At 45.7% G+C, this 15,178-nt stretch overlaps 1 protein-coding gene across 10 annotated transcripts in view; it reads left to right on the top strand.

Annotated features, from left to right (window-relative positions):
* Positions 1–15,178, top strand: part of CDRT4 (CMT1A duplicated region transcript 4) — a 64,133-nt gene that overhangs the window by 38,715 nt on the left and 10,240 nt on the right. For 6 of the 10 annotated variants that reach the window (XM_032321540.1, XM_032321546.1, XM_032321548.1 and 3 more), the window contains one exon: positions 6,340–6,421. The exons of 2 other annotated variants lie outside the window; for them this stretch is intronic. In XM_032321540.1, coding sequence (XP_032177431.1) covers positions 6,352–6,421 — 70 coding nt within the window. In that variant the 5' untranslated portion in view covers positions 6,340–6,351. Of the gene's footprint in view, positions 1–6,166; positions 6,229–6,310; positions 6,422–15,178 lie in introns of all 10 variants that reach the window. 2 more of the 10 variants (XM_032321541.1, XM_032321543.1) reach the window with 2 other exon arrangements.

Genomic DNA, 15,178 nt, shown 5'->3' with positions numbered 1-15,178 from the left:
AGACAAGCTTGTACTAAATGCCAAGTAGATAACTGAGTCTGGCAACATGGAGTCGATTTGCTGAATGGACATACAAAATTTAACTTCATCAATTGGCCAGTTTATTTAAAAATCAACTGAATTAGGAAGTCTGGTTGTATCCCCTCCTTGATGGCCAACAACGATTAACGGAGTGGGGAACTCCAAAGACAACAGAGCAGACAGCCTTCCACAAAGCAGGGTGGTTGTTGCCTCGTAAAAGATCCCACCTGTTTCATTGCTCATGAGTAGAGAAGCGGCTCTCACCTCTCCTTCAAAATAAAGTTTTAGGAAGCTACCAGGGACCCAACTGACATGAAAAAGTGTTTCTGACACTGGAATCAAAAATGTCCAGGGACACCACAGTTTGGCACAACTTTTCTGAATCTAGGAGCATGTTAAGACACTTTGTCTAAGCCTTTCCCAAAGCAGACCATTCACCTTTTAAATTAATCTTTTCCCTATTATCCAGTGAAATGTTGGCTGTCAGATCAGTGATTCTCACACCTCCGTGCCCATCAGCATTGGCTGAGGTCTCATTAGGGCTCAGGTGACTGGACATCATGCCACAGTTTCTGATGCAGCTGACTGGGGTAGGGCCAGAGAAATTGCATTGCTGACAAGCTCCTAGGTGATACCGCCACCACCGCAGCTGCTCTGGTCCCAGGAGCACCCTTCCCAACCCCTGGTCTGGTTTATATGCTCCCTGGCTTATATGGCGTCCCGCTTGTTCAGCCAGTTCAGTAGGAGGCACTCAATCCATATTAAGTGAGGGCATTAAATACCCTTTCTGTGGATCCCTTGGAGCTGAGGAGCAGGGTGAGTGTCGTGGTCAGGGTCAAGGACACAAGCTGTCGTGTGATTTGCTGCTCCCCGAAATTCCCCAGCAGTCCCGCCATGATGTCTCTCCTCAGACTTCCGGGGGCAAAGTCGCCATCTAGGGCTCTCTGCGTTGTTCTCCTTGAGCTGTTCCTAACTTGCAGTTTCTGTCCTACACATTGTCAGAAAAGTTTTAGCAACTCGTTTCAAAACTGGATCTATGTGGGTGGAGTTTAGGCAGAATTTGAGGCAGAGGGACACAGTGACACAAGTGATTTAACGTGTAACGTCTTTCTTGGATCCATTATGCAGCCCCTGGGTGAAGCCAGTCCTTCCTCTCCACTCTCCAGAGCCAGAGGAGATGGGGTGGGGACTTGGCACAGGGCTTTGGGGAGATGGAATTAGTTAAGTCTCAGTCCAAGTGGGTTGAACACTGGTGGCCACATCCCATGGAGCACACACGTCTTCTGGTTAGTGGCACTGCACCCTCGCCGGGCAACAGAGCCTTCTTTCTTCCTCGAGGAAAAGTGCCCCTTTCACAGCCTGCCACAGGCAAAGGAAATGGAAAATCCCGGAGCATCCCAAGCCCCTCTTGTTTTCAAGGGCGCTTTGCCTCCTGAGCCTCTCCCAAGTTCAGGGACAGGACAGGGCCTTTGCAAGCAGGCTGGGTCTGACAGGGAAGCAGTGAGTTCTGTAGCTGGAGGTGGTGGGCGGCATTGCCCATGTTTGCCCCAGAGGGGAGAGGCCCCACGTGCTGACCTCCCAGCCTTGACCACGTCTCAATCAGAACAGAGCTCCGGAGCCCCTCCTGGCCCTCCTGGGCTGTAGCCCCAAACAGAGCAGCATAGCGATGGCTTTTCTGAGAAGCTGCTGATCTCAACCCAGTCTCTACATTCCTGGATGATGAGGGAGGGATTCCAGTGTTTGCTTTGAACAATGTTTTCCTGTGTCTGAACCGACTGGGTGTTAAATTCTTCCAGATTTCTGGCTCCATGTTGCAACTCCAACGGGACAGAAACAGGTTTACGGCGGTTGGCAGGGGAGCAAAAGCAGGGTCCGTCTGGGCACCTTCTGCGTCTAGAATTTCCACTCGGTGGATGGAAAGACTTGTCAGCGCCAGGTCTGTGGGCTTTGCGCCTGGAGGGGTTTGTTGTGGTCCCAACTCGGAGCCGGGCTTGTGCCTTTCACATTTCCCACCCTAGAGGGCAAAAGTTAGCTTTTCTTTCTCAAAACACAGCAGGGAGTGAGAACAAGCTGAGTTTTGAAGGTCAGGCCTTGCAGTGTTTTCTCTGTTAGTATAAACCCAGAAGTTGTGCTCATAAGGAATTCATTTGGTGGGATATTGGGAAACCGGAGCGCATTCCAGTTTCTGGGGCCTGCGGTATGAGGTTTCAGAGATACGCAGGAGGACAGAGCTGGACGGGAGACGGGAGACCCAAATCCTTAATTTTACACAGGGAAACTGAGGCAGAGAGACACCTAGAGACTTGAGGGCTACAAAGTTGGACTGGAAGGAACTGTCCCCAACAGAGATGAATGGATCTCTCAGAACCACAGGGGTTGGGGATTGTGGCAACTTGTAACTACTGGTATTACTTATTGCTTAGGAAGATGACTACAGAACCATATGTGGCCGTGGGAGACATTCGTCATTAAGTGTTGATAAGTCAATAGTTTTAAAGATAGAGCACTTTAGGAAACTAACTGGATTCATTTCAGGATAAAGGTGCTCTTCATTTCCACCAGCCACAATAAACAATGTCTTCATTCTTGTGTTCTGAGCTGATGAGCAATGCAGGGGGAACCCTCATGGGATCCCACAAGGACTTGCTCTCTGTAGAGTTCTTGGTGAAGCTTCGGTCTCTGGGCAGGTGCCTTTCATCCTGTTGAACCGGAACAGCTCAAATCCAAGTAAGGCGTGAGGCAGATGGTGACCTTGAAATTCACATCATTTTAGACCTTGTGTTTTTGGGCCCAGGCTCCTGGTTATTTTGTGTGTGTGTGTGTATGTGTGTGTGTGTGTGTGTGTGTGTGTGTATGTGTGTGCCTGTGCATGCACAAGCAGGAAAGAAAGATTGGTAGCAATCCTCCTGTCTTTAGGACAGAGGAGAATCCCAAAGAGTATGTGTTGGGGTTGGATAAAATCGTTCCATGAGGGGCGCCTGGGTGGCTCAGTGGGTTAAGCCACTGCCTTCGGCTCAGGTCATGATCTCGGGGTCCTGGGATCAAGGCCCGCATCGGGCTTTCTGCTCAGCAGGGAGCCTGCTTCCCTCTCTATCTCTCTGCCTGCCTCTCCATCTACTTGTGATTTCTCTGTCAAATAAATACATAAAAAATCTTAAAAAAAAAAAATTAAAAAAAAAGTCGTTCCATGATAGAGCCTGACATTTTGATCTGGCTGCTCTCACAAAGCCATTTTTATGCCAAAGACCCTTTTACCTGATCTTAAAAAGAACACTCTACAATTTCAACTTCCTATATCTCTCAAATACTATGCAAGGCAAGTGCCCCAGTACCATCTCTGAGCCCCCCTTCAACACCTTCCTCCATCCCTGACCCTCTGGCCACATCAGTATGTCTGCTGTGTCATAAATGGCCTGGTTAAAATTGCCTTTTACAGGATGGCTTTATTTCTGCAGTACTTTATAACTCTATATTCTTACTTAGATACATTGCCTCCTTCCAGTAGAAATTGCCTAGTTCCCTAGAGAAGGGAGTGGGGTGATATAGTCATATCACTCCCACTGCTGGCAGGGTAGGAAGCTCTCTTCCCTCTTAGTTTCAGGGGCTCCATCTGGTAGGGGCCTTGTATCTCTTGCTGTGCAACAAATTACCCCACAGCTCAGTTGTAACAAACATCTATTATCTCGCAACTTCTGCTGGTCAAGAATCCAAGTGTAACGTAACTATGTCATGGTCTCTCCATGAGGGTGCAGTCATGGCTTTGGTGAGGCTGTGGTCCCATCTGAAAGCTTAACTGGGGCAGGATCTGCTTCCAGTCTCACTCACATGGTTATTGGTTGTTGACCACGAGGCTTCTCCATAGGGCAGCTCATAATATGGCAGCTGGCTTCTCTCAGAATGAACAAGAGAGAGCACAAGAGAGAGCATGCTCGAGATAGAAGCCATGGTTTTTTGTAAGTTAACCTCTGAAGTGACATCCTGCCATTTTTCCATATTCTGTTTGTTGGAAGGGAGTCTCTAGATGTAGCCCATACTCAAGGAGAGGGGATTTCATTAGGATGTGAATGCCAGGAGGGGCTCATTGGGGGCCATCTTGGAGGCTGCCTACCACAGGCCTTTGGGTCCTGTTGCTGCTGAGTCTGTTCAGCCTGTGGGCCTTGTCACCCCACTAGTTCTGATAAGTCAGTGGCTATGAGGGGTTAGGGGCAAAGAGCTTTGTGTTCATTCTTACTGCTCCTGAGAGGCTGGTACCCTCTCGTAATCGCCTTATTGAAGACTTCTCAGGGGCAAATGATTCTAAACTCCCAAACCTGATACACTTAAACTCCATTCTTCCATTTGATCCCACCTTCTCTCCAAGGAAAGCAGACAAGTCCAAGACAACCCTCTCTTGGTGGTCTTGGTCACTTATGAATAGAGCTCCACAACCCAGCAGCTTTCTCTGGAGTTCATCTAGTGCTCACCTTGGATGCCAGCGTTACTTGTTATTCTTGTTACCAAAATGAGCCCTGGTCATAAACCAGAGAATGAAATTTATACCATTAGTTCCGGGTTCATTGTCTCCAACAGGAAAGCAGACTCAGAAAGATCTTTTTGGGCCATGAAATGCTTTTGCCTGAATTAATTGCATCACCCTAAACATGAATGGGACAGGACATTTCTCATCCTGGATGCAGGAAAACCTGAGGTTCAGAAAGATTAAGTAACTTGCTCAAGACTGGACATACAGAAATGAAGCTGGATTTTTCAAACCAGTTCTCCCGACTCCAATTCTGTACTCCACCCTGTGTCCCTTTTAAAGTTGTTTGCATACCTGAGTCTCCAGATTATTCCTACTGAGAATCTGGTGAGACTTCTTGGCCCAGTTTGCTCATTAAGTCATTCTAGACCAGGGCTGCAGTGACCTGGGAAGAGAAATAGAACTCATCTGGGACAGGGGATGTCAAAGCTGAAGTTTGCACTGTAGACATGGCTGGTGATATTGGAGAGTTAACACAGTGTTTGTATATGCCTGTGTGTACGTGTGTGTATGTGTATGTGTATGTGTGTGTGTACTCTACGGGTGTTCTACTTGGGGTTATGTGTGTATGAGTGCATGTGAACACAGATGTCTCAGACCTGCCTGGGCTCAGAGATGATCTCTAGAAGGTGTCATTTTGGGGAGAAGAAGGTGTAACAAGGGTTGTCGGGACCTGAAAGTTGGGATGGGATGGGTGACGTGCGGGGACAGCAGGATGGCAACAGTTGTATTGGTGGGTGCCCTGAGTCCATCCTCTGACCTCTCACTGCTCCAGTCTCTTCCCTGATCTTCAGCTTGGTTGTCCATTTTGAAGGAGACACATTTGGTTAATTTCTCCAGCCTGAAAATTGAACCACACTGCTTTGGCATTACGGAAGATATCTCAGTCCTGCCATCATGATGATGACCACAACCCAACCCAACCAGTGGGATCTTACCAATGGGACTAGGTCCTGTGCCCAGGGATTTCTCTGAATTATCTTATGACAAAAAGCCTCATGGCCATCCAAGCGTAGTTCTTGTTACTGCCCCTCTTATAGAGATGAGCACGCAGAGATCAGGAGGTTGAAGTATCTTATTTCTGGTCACACAGCTAAGCAGCTGTGTGGACCGCCCTGAGCTCATGTTCTTCATTCTATGTCATACTTCGCTGGGAACTATTGTTTAATACACAGCTTTGCCTTTTTAGGAACTATGGCTAATTCTCTTATCAGTTGCCCTCTTGAGATGTTGACGTACACAATGATATCACAGAAACACAACAAGAACAACAAGGAGAGAGCATGTCCTGTGGTGCTGCATGTGGGTGGACCTCAAAGGCCAGGCCTTTGTTGGGCAGAGGATGTCCACACAACACACACCATGAGGGGCCTGTTCCCGGATCTTAAAAGCATTCGACACATCCCTCCTCCATGCCAAGGAGACACATTACAGCCCCCGTTGTTTAATTGAGTTTCTGACTCAACAGAAACTCCTTTTGTCAGAACTTCAAAATTTCCTGGCACGTTACCCACACATATTTTCGATGTGGACAGCAATGATGTGTCATTGTATACTACTTGTATATATTTGTGCCTAGAAAGATTCATTGGAGACTAGTAACTTAATATTTCTCCCCAATTTCAGGAAACCCTTCCCTCCGTCCTCGACCTCTGGGGGATTGGCAGTTGCTATTTTCTCTTTCAACTGTAGGTAACAGTTTTTTATACATTCAACTGCCCACTTCCCCCAAAACTGTGCATACTAGTTATAATATATTATGTTTTACAGGTTTACCTTTCTCATTCTATTTTTCTCAGAAACCTAGTTAAATGAACTGCACCAGAGACTTGCAAGAACTTCCAGGTGGGAGAAGGAAGGACAAGAAGAGATTAGAAAAAGGTAGGCAAGTCTGGCCTTAGAACTTGACCATAGTTAGTCTTCAAAGCAGGCGACGTGTGGTCTGGCAGTTGACTGGAAATTAAAGATCTTACTTCTGCGCTTTAAGAAACACAATGTAGGAAGGGAGAAAGATCCAGCTAAGTAACAGACAGTGAAACAAATGGCCCTGGTAGTTGATATACAAGAGGGTGCCGGGCTGACCAGTCTCCCAAGGGAAATATCGCTGGACCAGCCCCTGGAAGGGAGACCGGTGGGGTGGGGGAGGTATTGGGAGGAGCATGCATCTAATTTATAATCTTTCTGAGGAAAGAAAACATGTCCATGAAAAGGCAGTTACATCCAGCATCACAGATGGAAGATACCCCAGGTATGGCATTGGGTACAGGTGAGACCTGACCATGTCTGGTGAGAACAGAGGGGACGGAGCACATGCTGGATCGGATAGGAATGCATAGGTATGTTGAGAGGGAAAGCAGAGTAGGGCTTGAGTTGGAATTGGGTACATTTAGGTCCTGTGAGCTTTTTATATTAGCAAGGTTTCACTTAGCTTCTCCAGGAGACCAGAATCCTGGATGGTTGTGGCTCCAAGCGTTGCTCCTTCTGGGTGCTTCCCATACAGTTTCTCATTTAATCTTTATCAAAATCCTGATAGGGAAGTGTATCATTCCCATTTTATAGATGGGGAAACCCTAAGGCTCAGAGAGAGGGGACATGGTTGCCCACTTAGAAGCAGTAAGTGATGGTGCTAGGACTTGAACCCAGCTCTTCCCATGAACCATTATCTGTTTGTCATATTTATCAGGGTGATGTCTCACCTTTGCCAATCAACCTTCTATAGTAGTAGCTCTTGTCAAGTTATTTAGTCCGTGGTTCCCTTTGTGCCCCCCTGCATGGGTGGGTAGCTGCCTGATATTTAGATTTCCAAAAATTCTTAGAAATTGCAGGGGCAATTTTTGTGGCAATTGCAGGAACATTCATTTATCTAATGATTTTGATCCAGGTGCCTGGGGACAGAGAAATGTGATGAATGAGATCCCGGCTCTTATGGAACCAATCTGCTAGCTGGTTAAGAGAAAGTAAACAGATGAATAAATCATAGGATATATATCAGTTAGGGATGGTGTCATTCACAGAATTAAAATAGGAGATTTGGTAGTGATTGGTGGCCACTCTAGGTTGTCACGGAAGGCCTTGAAGAATTCACACTTAGGCTGGATCCTGACTCGTAAGAAGGAGAAACCCATGAGGAACTCAGAAAAAAGTGTATCCCAGGCAGAGGCTGGAGAAGGACGCTTGGTGGGCTTGAGAAGAGGAGGAAGGGCCAGTGTTGGCTCTGCAGGGAGTGGTAGGGGAGTGAAATTGGCTAAGGCCAGAAGGGTAGGTGGGGGCTAGATCAAGGAGAGATTTGTAGACCAAGGTAAGGTATTTGCATTATATCTCAGATGGCAGGGAGAGCCATTGGGGTATTGGAAGTGGAATGATTTAATATGACTTATATTTAAAAATGATCACTCTGGGTCTTCTTTGAAGAGGGAATTTTAAGGGCATAAGAGTGGAAACAGGGAGACCAGTGAGCAGGTGTCCAGTGGTCCAGTGAATAGATGTTGATGTCTTGGACTAGGGTGGAGATGTAAAGAAGTTACATATAATGGCAGAGTGGACGGGGAGAAGATAACGAATTGGACGTACTAAGTGAAGAAGCAAGAGGAATCAAAGACAACCTTGACATTTTTGAATTGAGTGATTTGGCGAATGATGGAAAAGACTAGAGAGGAACATTTTAGGGAATAAGGTGGAGAGTTGTATCTGAATCACGACGAGTTTGAGGTCCTATTAGACATACAAATGACGACGTAGAGTTGGCAGTTAGATATATATGTTTGGTCTTTGAGGAAGGGGTCAGGTTAGTGGTAAGATTTGGCAATGAGCTTTGAGGCCACAGAACTCATTGATGTCATCCTGGGAACAAGTGGAGATACAAAAAGAGAAATGAGCCCAGAAAATATCAGTGGAATCTGAAAATGAGGGTGACAAGTGAAATGGGAGGAAATCAGGTCTGTATGATGTCATGGAAGCCAAGTAGGAAGATGTTTCAAGGACACAAGGACACTAGAGGGTGGTCAACTATTCCCCATTTTTGGAAGATAAGAGGGGGAGGAGTCTGGAGTGCAGTGGAGAGATGTTTTTTGATAAGAATGTGAACACTTTATCCATTGTAGTTGGAGGGAAGGCAGTGTGCATGTCTCATTCGTGAGATGATGAGGAGACCACTATTGATAATGGGGTGATGATGGTACAAAGAAGCGAGTATGCCAGAAACTGAAGTTGCCAGCAGCTGAAGGACAGAGGCTGGCAACAACCAGGTGGTATGGAGTGGTATGGTCTGATAGGATGAGCTTCAAAGAAGAAAGGAGGAAAATGGTTTGAGAATGGTAGTGGGGAGTAAGGAAGATGAATACCATTCTCCAGGTCCAGAAACTTTTGGGTCCTCAGGGGAAAAACAGCCCTCCCTCGAGAGAAGAGAGGGCATGTCCTTTGGTGATGATCCAACAAAGCATTTGTTGCAGAAAAGTCCCAGGGATGTATAGGGGTGGGGGTATCTCCACATTTCAGCTTCTTATCCTCAGGTTTTCAGATTTTGAGCACAGTTTTATCAGTTTACTTAAGGCTCCAAATGAATCCAACACCTTTTGATCCCTGACAATTTTCTTCATGTAAACGTTGTAAATGCTATTTATTACAGGGTCATGTTTGCCTTCTGCCAAGAACACAGGGGAAGGACAGATGTGCTCCCTGGGAGGGTTAGGAAAGATTTCTCTGAGTGGTTGAGTTATGCTCTGGTTTTTGGGGGACATGCAGCTCCCCAAAGTGGAGAGTGAGAAGAAGGCTCAGGACAAAGGCAGTGGTACATGTCTAGGACTTGGCCAGTATGGGGGGATAGGGAGGAGTTGAGTGCACATGTGTCTATAAGTTTGTGTGCAGGGGAGAATCATAGTGATAGGAACCTGGATTGGAGGCTTTTCTGGGACCGAATTTTAAGAAAGGGGCATTCTTGGAAATAGGTCGTAAATATTTTGAACAGAAGTGTGACACCATCAGAACCTCCTCAGTTGTTTTTCTCTCATTAGAATGTCATGCCTGGAGTAGTGCTCGAATAAGCCCTCAGTAAATATTTGTGGAATGGATGAGTGAATATATTTATAAATGATAATTCTTGTGGCCACCATATGGAGGATAAGCAAGAGGGAAAAAGAATAGGGGTGGAAAGATTCAGGGTACGAGAGGGTAGGCGGAATTGAGTTTCTACGTTGAGTCTCAGGAAGGATGGTGATGTCATTGACAGATACCAGGCATGGAGATGGAGGAGATGTTTGTGGAAGTATAGATGTAATAGCAGATACTGACTTAGTTTCAAACAGATGAAAGACAAAACACTTAGAGAAACTTGTTTAATATGCTGTTAGAAATAAGAATCTATTCTCAGAAGAGAGATGGGTTCTAGGAACATGTTTTAGTTAACTATCAAGGTCCTAGTGGTACCAAAGTGGTAGAGTGATACGGTTTTGGGGAAGTGATTTTGACCACACTCAATGGAAAATGATTAAAAATTCAGGATGCCAATATAATAATTTATAATGGGACATATACCTGAGTAATTTGGTATGTCAATTTTCAGAAGATGGCTGAGTCAACAAGAGCCAAAGGGACCACTTTCATCAACCTATATAACCAGCGAAACCCTCCCCCCTTTCTATTTAGTCACTTTTTGGAGAACAAATATGGATGTTTCCAAGTTCCTGGCACCCTCCCCTTTTGCACATTGCTGGAAGAAACTCGAGAACTTTGGAAGGATCGTTTTCATACTTCCTTGCTTTCTCACTAGAACATATGGCACACAATTTGACGATTTCTTGATGACTCAGGAACCTTATCAAGAATATATATGATCTCAGTTGGGAGCAATATTGCTGGGATGGTCTCATTACCGCTGGAGGGTGGAATGGGGAGTTGGAATTGGTGGCCCTTCACTAAAAGGTTCATGCTCTTTGTCCTTTTCTGGGGAATTGGTTTGCTTTTTGAGGTTCTTGGGTTCCTTCCACGGTCACCCAGTGTCTTGACAGTTGGCTGGGATATTTTGTACCTTCTTTGTTTGGAGACAGTTGTTGACTGGCTTTCAGTTGGCTCCTACAATTTTGAGCTCTAGGCACCATACCTGGAAAATTTAGAGTATTTTTCATTGATCTCATTGCAAGCTCCTTGATAACACATATAGTCTTAAAGCATTGCAGCTGGTGGGTGGCTTTGGGGGAACAACTTCCCCGTGCACAGCTGGTCTTGTCCCCAAGGGAGCTGATTCTTTTTGACTTCTCTCCTGACCCTTCCAGATGGGGTGGTGGGGCGCAGGGAACAGTTTAGCTACAGTTCTGCCTGAAGTCGGCCTCATTTTGGCACTGGGAGCAGTCACTCCCAGATTTTGTCTTTCTTTCTGACCTCGTCATCATGGGTTGTGCTCCAGTGAACGACAGACCTAGGAGATGGTAGGACCCCTAGAGACTATGGCCACAAATATCCCAATTGCTCTTTGTCCATGAAGACAGGGGAGCAGGGAGGACACAAGTCACCTCTCAGCATTGAGAGGAGAGTGGCTTTGGCAGTACTGAGATCTTTGGGAGACTAGAACCCAGCAGCCAACATTTCCTGAGCACCTTGCTATATACAGGTTTATAAACAACAGAAGGGCACCAATGAATTCTCCATTTAAAAGACACTGCCATCACTTACAGCAGCTAAAATTGGAACACCTTAAAATCCCCAAATGCAGGCATGATTCATAATAGGTCATTCACTTGATGGGATTACGAAGCAGCCTCTAAAATAACCATGAGGACTTTAAGAACATGAGAAAATACAATCTTTAAAATTATTTTTAAAATTTTTTATTAACATATAATGTATTAGTAGCCCCAGGGTCTGTGAATCGCCAGGTTTACACCCTTCACAGCACTCACCATAGCACATTACCTTCCCCAATGTCCGTAACACCACCACCCTCTCCCTACCCCCTCCCACCGCAACCCTCAGTTTGTTTTGTGAGATTAAGAGTGTCTTATGGTCAATCGGAGAAAGACAACTACCATATGCTCTCCCTGATATGAGGAAGTTGAGAGGCAACGTGGGGGGTTTGGGAGATAAGAAAAGAAAAGAACTGAAACAAGATGGGATCAGGAGGGAGACCGACCATAAGAGACTCTTAATCTCGCAAAACAAACTGAGGGTTGCGGTGGGAGGGGGTAGGGAGAGGGTGGTGGTGTTACGGACATTGGGGAAGGTAATGTGCTATGGTGAGTGCTGTGAAGGGTGTAAACCTGGTGATTCACAGACCTGTACCCCTGGGGCTAATAATACATTATATGTTAATAAAAAAATTAAAAAATATAAAAGATATAAAAAAGACCTGTACCCCTGGGGCTAATAATACATTATATGTTAATTAAAAAAGTAAAATAAAAAAGATAAAAAAATTAAAAAAAAAAGTCTTATGTTTTGTCTCCCTCGCAATCCCATCTTGCCTCATTTGAAAAAATACAAACTTCATGTTAGGACAAAAAGGATGGATTTAGAAGGATGTGTACATCCTGTGTCCATCACCATGTAAGCCAAGAACAGGAGTGCTCAAATAAATGTTGTGTATTGGCAAACAGGATTGTGAAATTAAAAAAAGAATATTTTCCAAACTTTCTACAGTGCTGGTGTATGATCTCTGTTACGAGATCACATGTAAATAAAAACAGCAAGATGCAACTGGCCATCACTGACAGGACACACGCCTTGAATTGCTTTTTTAAGAAAGGTGATGATTTGTTCTGATTCTTCCCCACAATCTGCCAGTGCACGAGGGGGCTGGCCGCATTCAGGAAGGAGTCTGGGACTATGCTAATCAGATAGAACTATCTTAGCACAGTACTGAAATTAGCCTCCTTAACCCAACGGTCCACCAGTAATAGCACTGAGTACCCATCTTCAAAGCTCTCCTTCCTTGGCCTCGGTCCCAAACATCACCTCTTCCTTTTGCTTCATTTCCACTTTGTGAGTTGTGTTAGGACCGAGGTCGTCGCTGAGTATGAACAAGGGGATCTGGGACAAAGCACAGTCAATCTCTCAGTTTTCAGGAGGACGATTTGTTGGGATTGTGGTTTAGGTAGGGACAACTCAACCCCCCAGCGTTCGAAAATTTTGATTTAATTATAATTCAGAGTTGTCTGTGACCCAAGGGCTGGGTGCAAGCCACGGGCGATGAGTGGATTTTCTCACATGCTGGCACGAACTGGGGTGATTATGTGATGCTACGGACGTACTGTCAATAGGCTGATGGAACAATTGAATCCTATAGAAGGCAGCTACTTTAGTGTTTTGTTTCAAGGCCATGTCTCAAATGCAACTCACCTTCTTCAAAACAAACGCTGGCCTGGGTTTCTAGTGCTCTGAGCATTTCCAAAGAGGGTGGCCTGGCCCATTGTGGGAGGCCAGTCCTGGGAAATGCCTGCCTGTTTCCCCCATGTGTTACATAGGTTCACAATGCTCCATTGTTCCCGTGAAGCAGGACTTCCTTTCTCTGATTGATTAAACATCGCGGGGCCCACATTTTCATAGTCCCACGGCTCATGAGCCAGCTTCCAGGCAGAGGGAGGGTCTCTGTGCACAAACTGCTGGGACAGCCTTCCATATTTGGTTTCCTGAAGAGGAAATTATAAGACTATTTCTCGCTGCCTGTTTTTCCACATCTGTCCTACCTGTCTAGCTTATCCAGGCACAGGTGTCCCCAGAATGTCCATGAAAGGAAAGGTTGAAAAGCTCTCCTCGGATTATGCCTGTTTGGCTTGTTCTGGAAATTTGGTGTTAAGATTAGGAACTTGAGCTACAGATAACATGTCCGCATGTGCTTTGTGCCTAATGGGTCTTCATATTACATCTTAAGATGGATATTTTAATATTTATGACTGAGTAGACCTTGGGTTAAATATAAAATTCAGATCTGTAGCTCTGCCGGATAGGTATACAATGGCCTGTGATTCTTCCTGTAGTGAATTTGTAAAGTGTTCCTTCAGCCAGCTCAGCACTGTGGTTCATATGCAGAAAGGATACCATTTGGAAATAGCCTCTATGATCTGCAAATTGGAAAAAGAATGTGGACCCTGAGCACACCACTCAACATTTGACAACACTGAGGCTGGCATTTAAACCATGCCTGCTGGCCATCATTTCCCTTGTCTTCCAAGGCTCAGCACAAACACATCTTCTCTTCTCCAATCTGTTGTTTGACATCTCTCCTCACCCAGGCTGAGCTAGGAAGCTTGTGGTCTGCCCTCTTCAAGGGGCTGCGAATTCCTTGAACCAAGGCTATGCCCAGTTCTGCTTTGTATCTCCAGCCCTCATTGCGGTACGTGGAATTTGGGGATGCTCAGTAACCCTCTGCAGAGTGCCTCCTGGGGCTTGCCTTGACCTCTGCACAGAGACTTTTCTGGTTTTTTTTTTGTTTTTTTTTTTTCCTTGAGGATGAATAAGACTGATGAAGGATTATTCTTGTTTGATTTGTTATTGGCAGAGAAAACAGATCTGCCTTGTAGGCCTTTGACATTGAGGAGAAATGACCCCACAGCAAAGGGTGAACGTGGAGAATTCACAAGGTGTTTTGGGTGAGCACAACCCGCACACATTAAAGGTGTAGTGCTTGGAACTCGGTGTTGAATGCATGCCTGTGTGAATGAATTGATATCGCTTGGCCATAGGTACTTGGACTTTATTTCCGCTCCGTCTCTCTCAAGGCACATGCATAACCATTAGAGAAAATGTGTAGAGAACAGATGCATTTTCCAGAAGCAGTGTATCCCCCTCCCACCCACCATAAATGGTGATTCAGTAACGCCAGGTCTGTGTTTAGATGTTGGGCAATTCTGAATAAACTCCCACCTCCCCACCCTAGATGTAGTTAGAGACAGTTGCTTCCCCCAGAGAGAGGCATGGTCTATATCAGAACATGCTGAAAACTACCAATTAAGCTGTCCATCAGGTACAACTTAATAGAGTGCAGTAATGGGCTTGTTTCTCCTCTCCTTGGAGTTTGGAGTGTATGTGTTCGGGGAGGGGTAGAGATGAGGATAGCAAGTGGGCCAGCATATTGCTGCATACCCCTATGTACCCCATATCAGTGTCCTTAAAGACACATCAAACCATTATAATGTGTGTATCCCCCTAGAGCTGAACAGGTAGAGGTAAGACTATGACAAGGGTTTCCATAACATCCATGGTATGGGGTAGAGTAGTGAGATGGAGACAGTCATGATGAGGCAGGGTTAATGGGAAGCTTATTGGATGTGCACTGTATGTCCCTGGAATGCAGGAGGTCAGAGCAGGCATTTGGCTTATAAGAGGGGGGCTGTCTGTGTCTCTTGGGCAGGCCACTTAGGATGGACACCAACACATCAACCGCACACTGTACCAAGTTGATTTCTGCCCAGGAACATTTCTGCTGATCTTAGAGATAAACCTTCCAAGATGCTAATAACCCAAGTAGCCGCTTCCTCTTCAGCCAAAATAAATGAAGAGTAGCCAGAGGGCAGAAAAGGAAACAGAGGGCAGGGGAGGATATGCGAGGTGTGGGGGTAGATAGCAGGCAGAGGTGAAACAACACCCCACATCAGTTTCCTGTTTGGGAAATTGTTCTCCTTCTGGGGCCAGACACGACTCTTGGGTGTGGCT

The sequence above is a fragment of the Mustela erminea genome, chromosome 18 (assembly GCF_009829155.1).
Source record: "Mustela erminea isolate mMusErm1 chromosome 18, mMusErm1.Pri, whole genome shotgun sequence".
NCBI lineage: Eukaryota > Metazoa > Chordata > Mammalia > Carnivora > Mustelidae > Mustela > Mustela erminea.
Note: the sequence above shows the minus strand (reverse complement) of the source record. Positions and strands in the feature narration are given on the sequence as shown.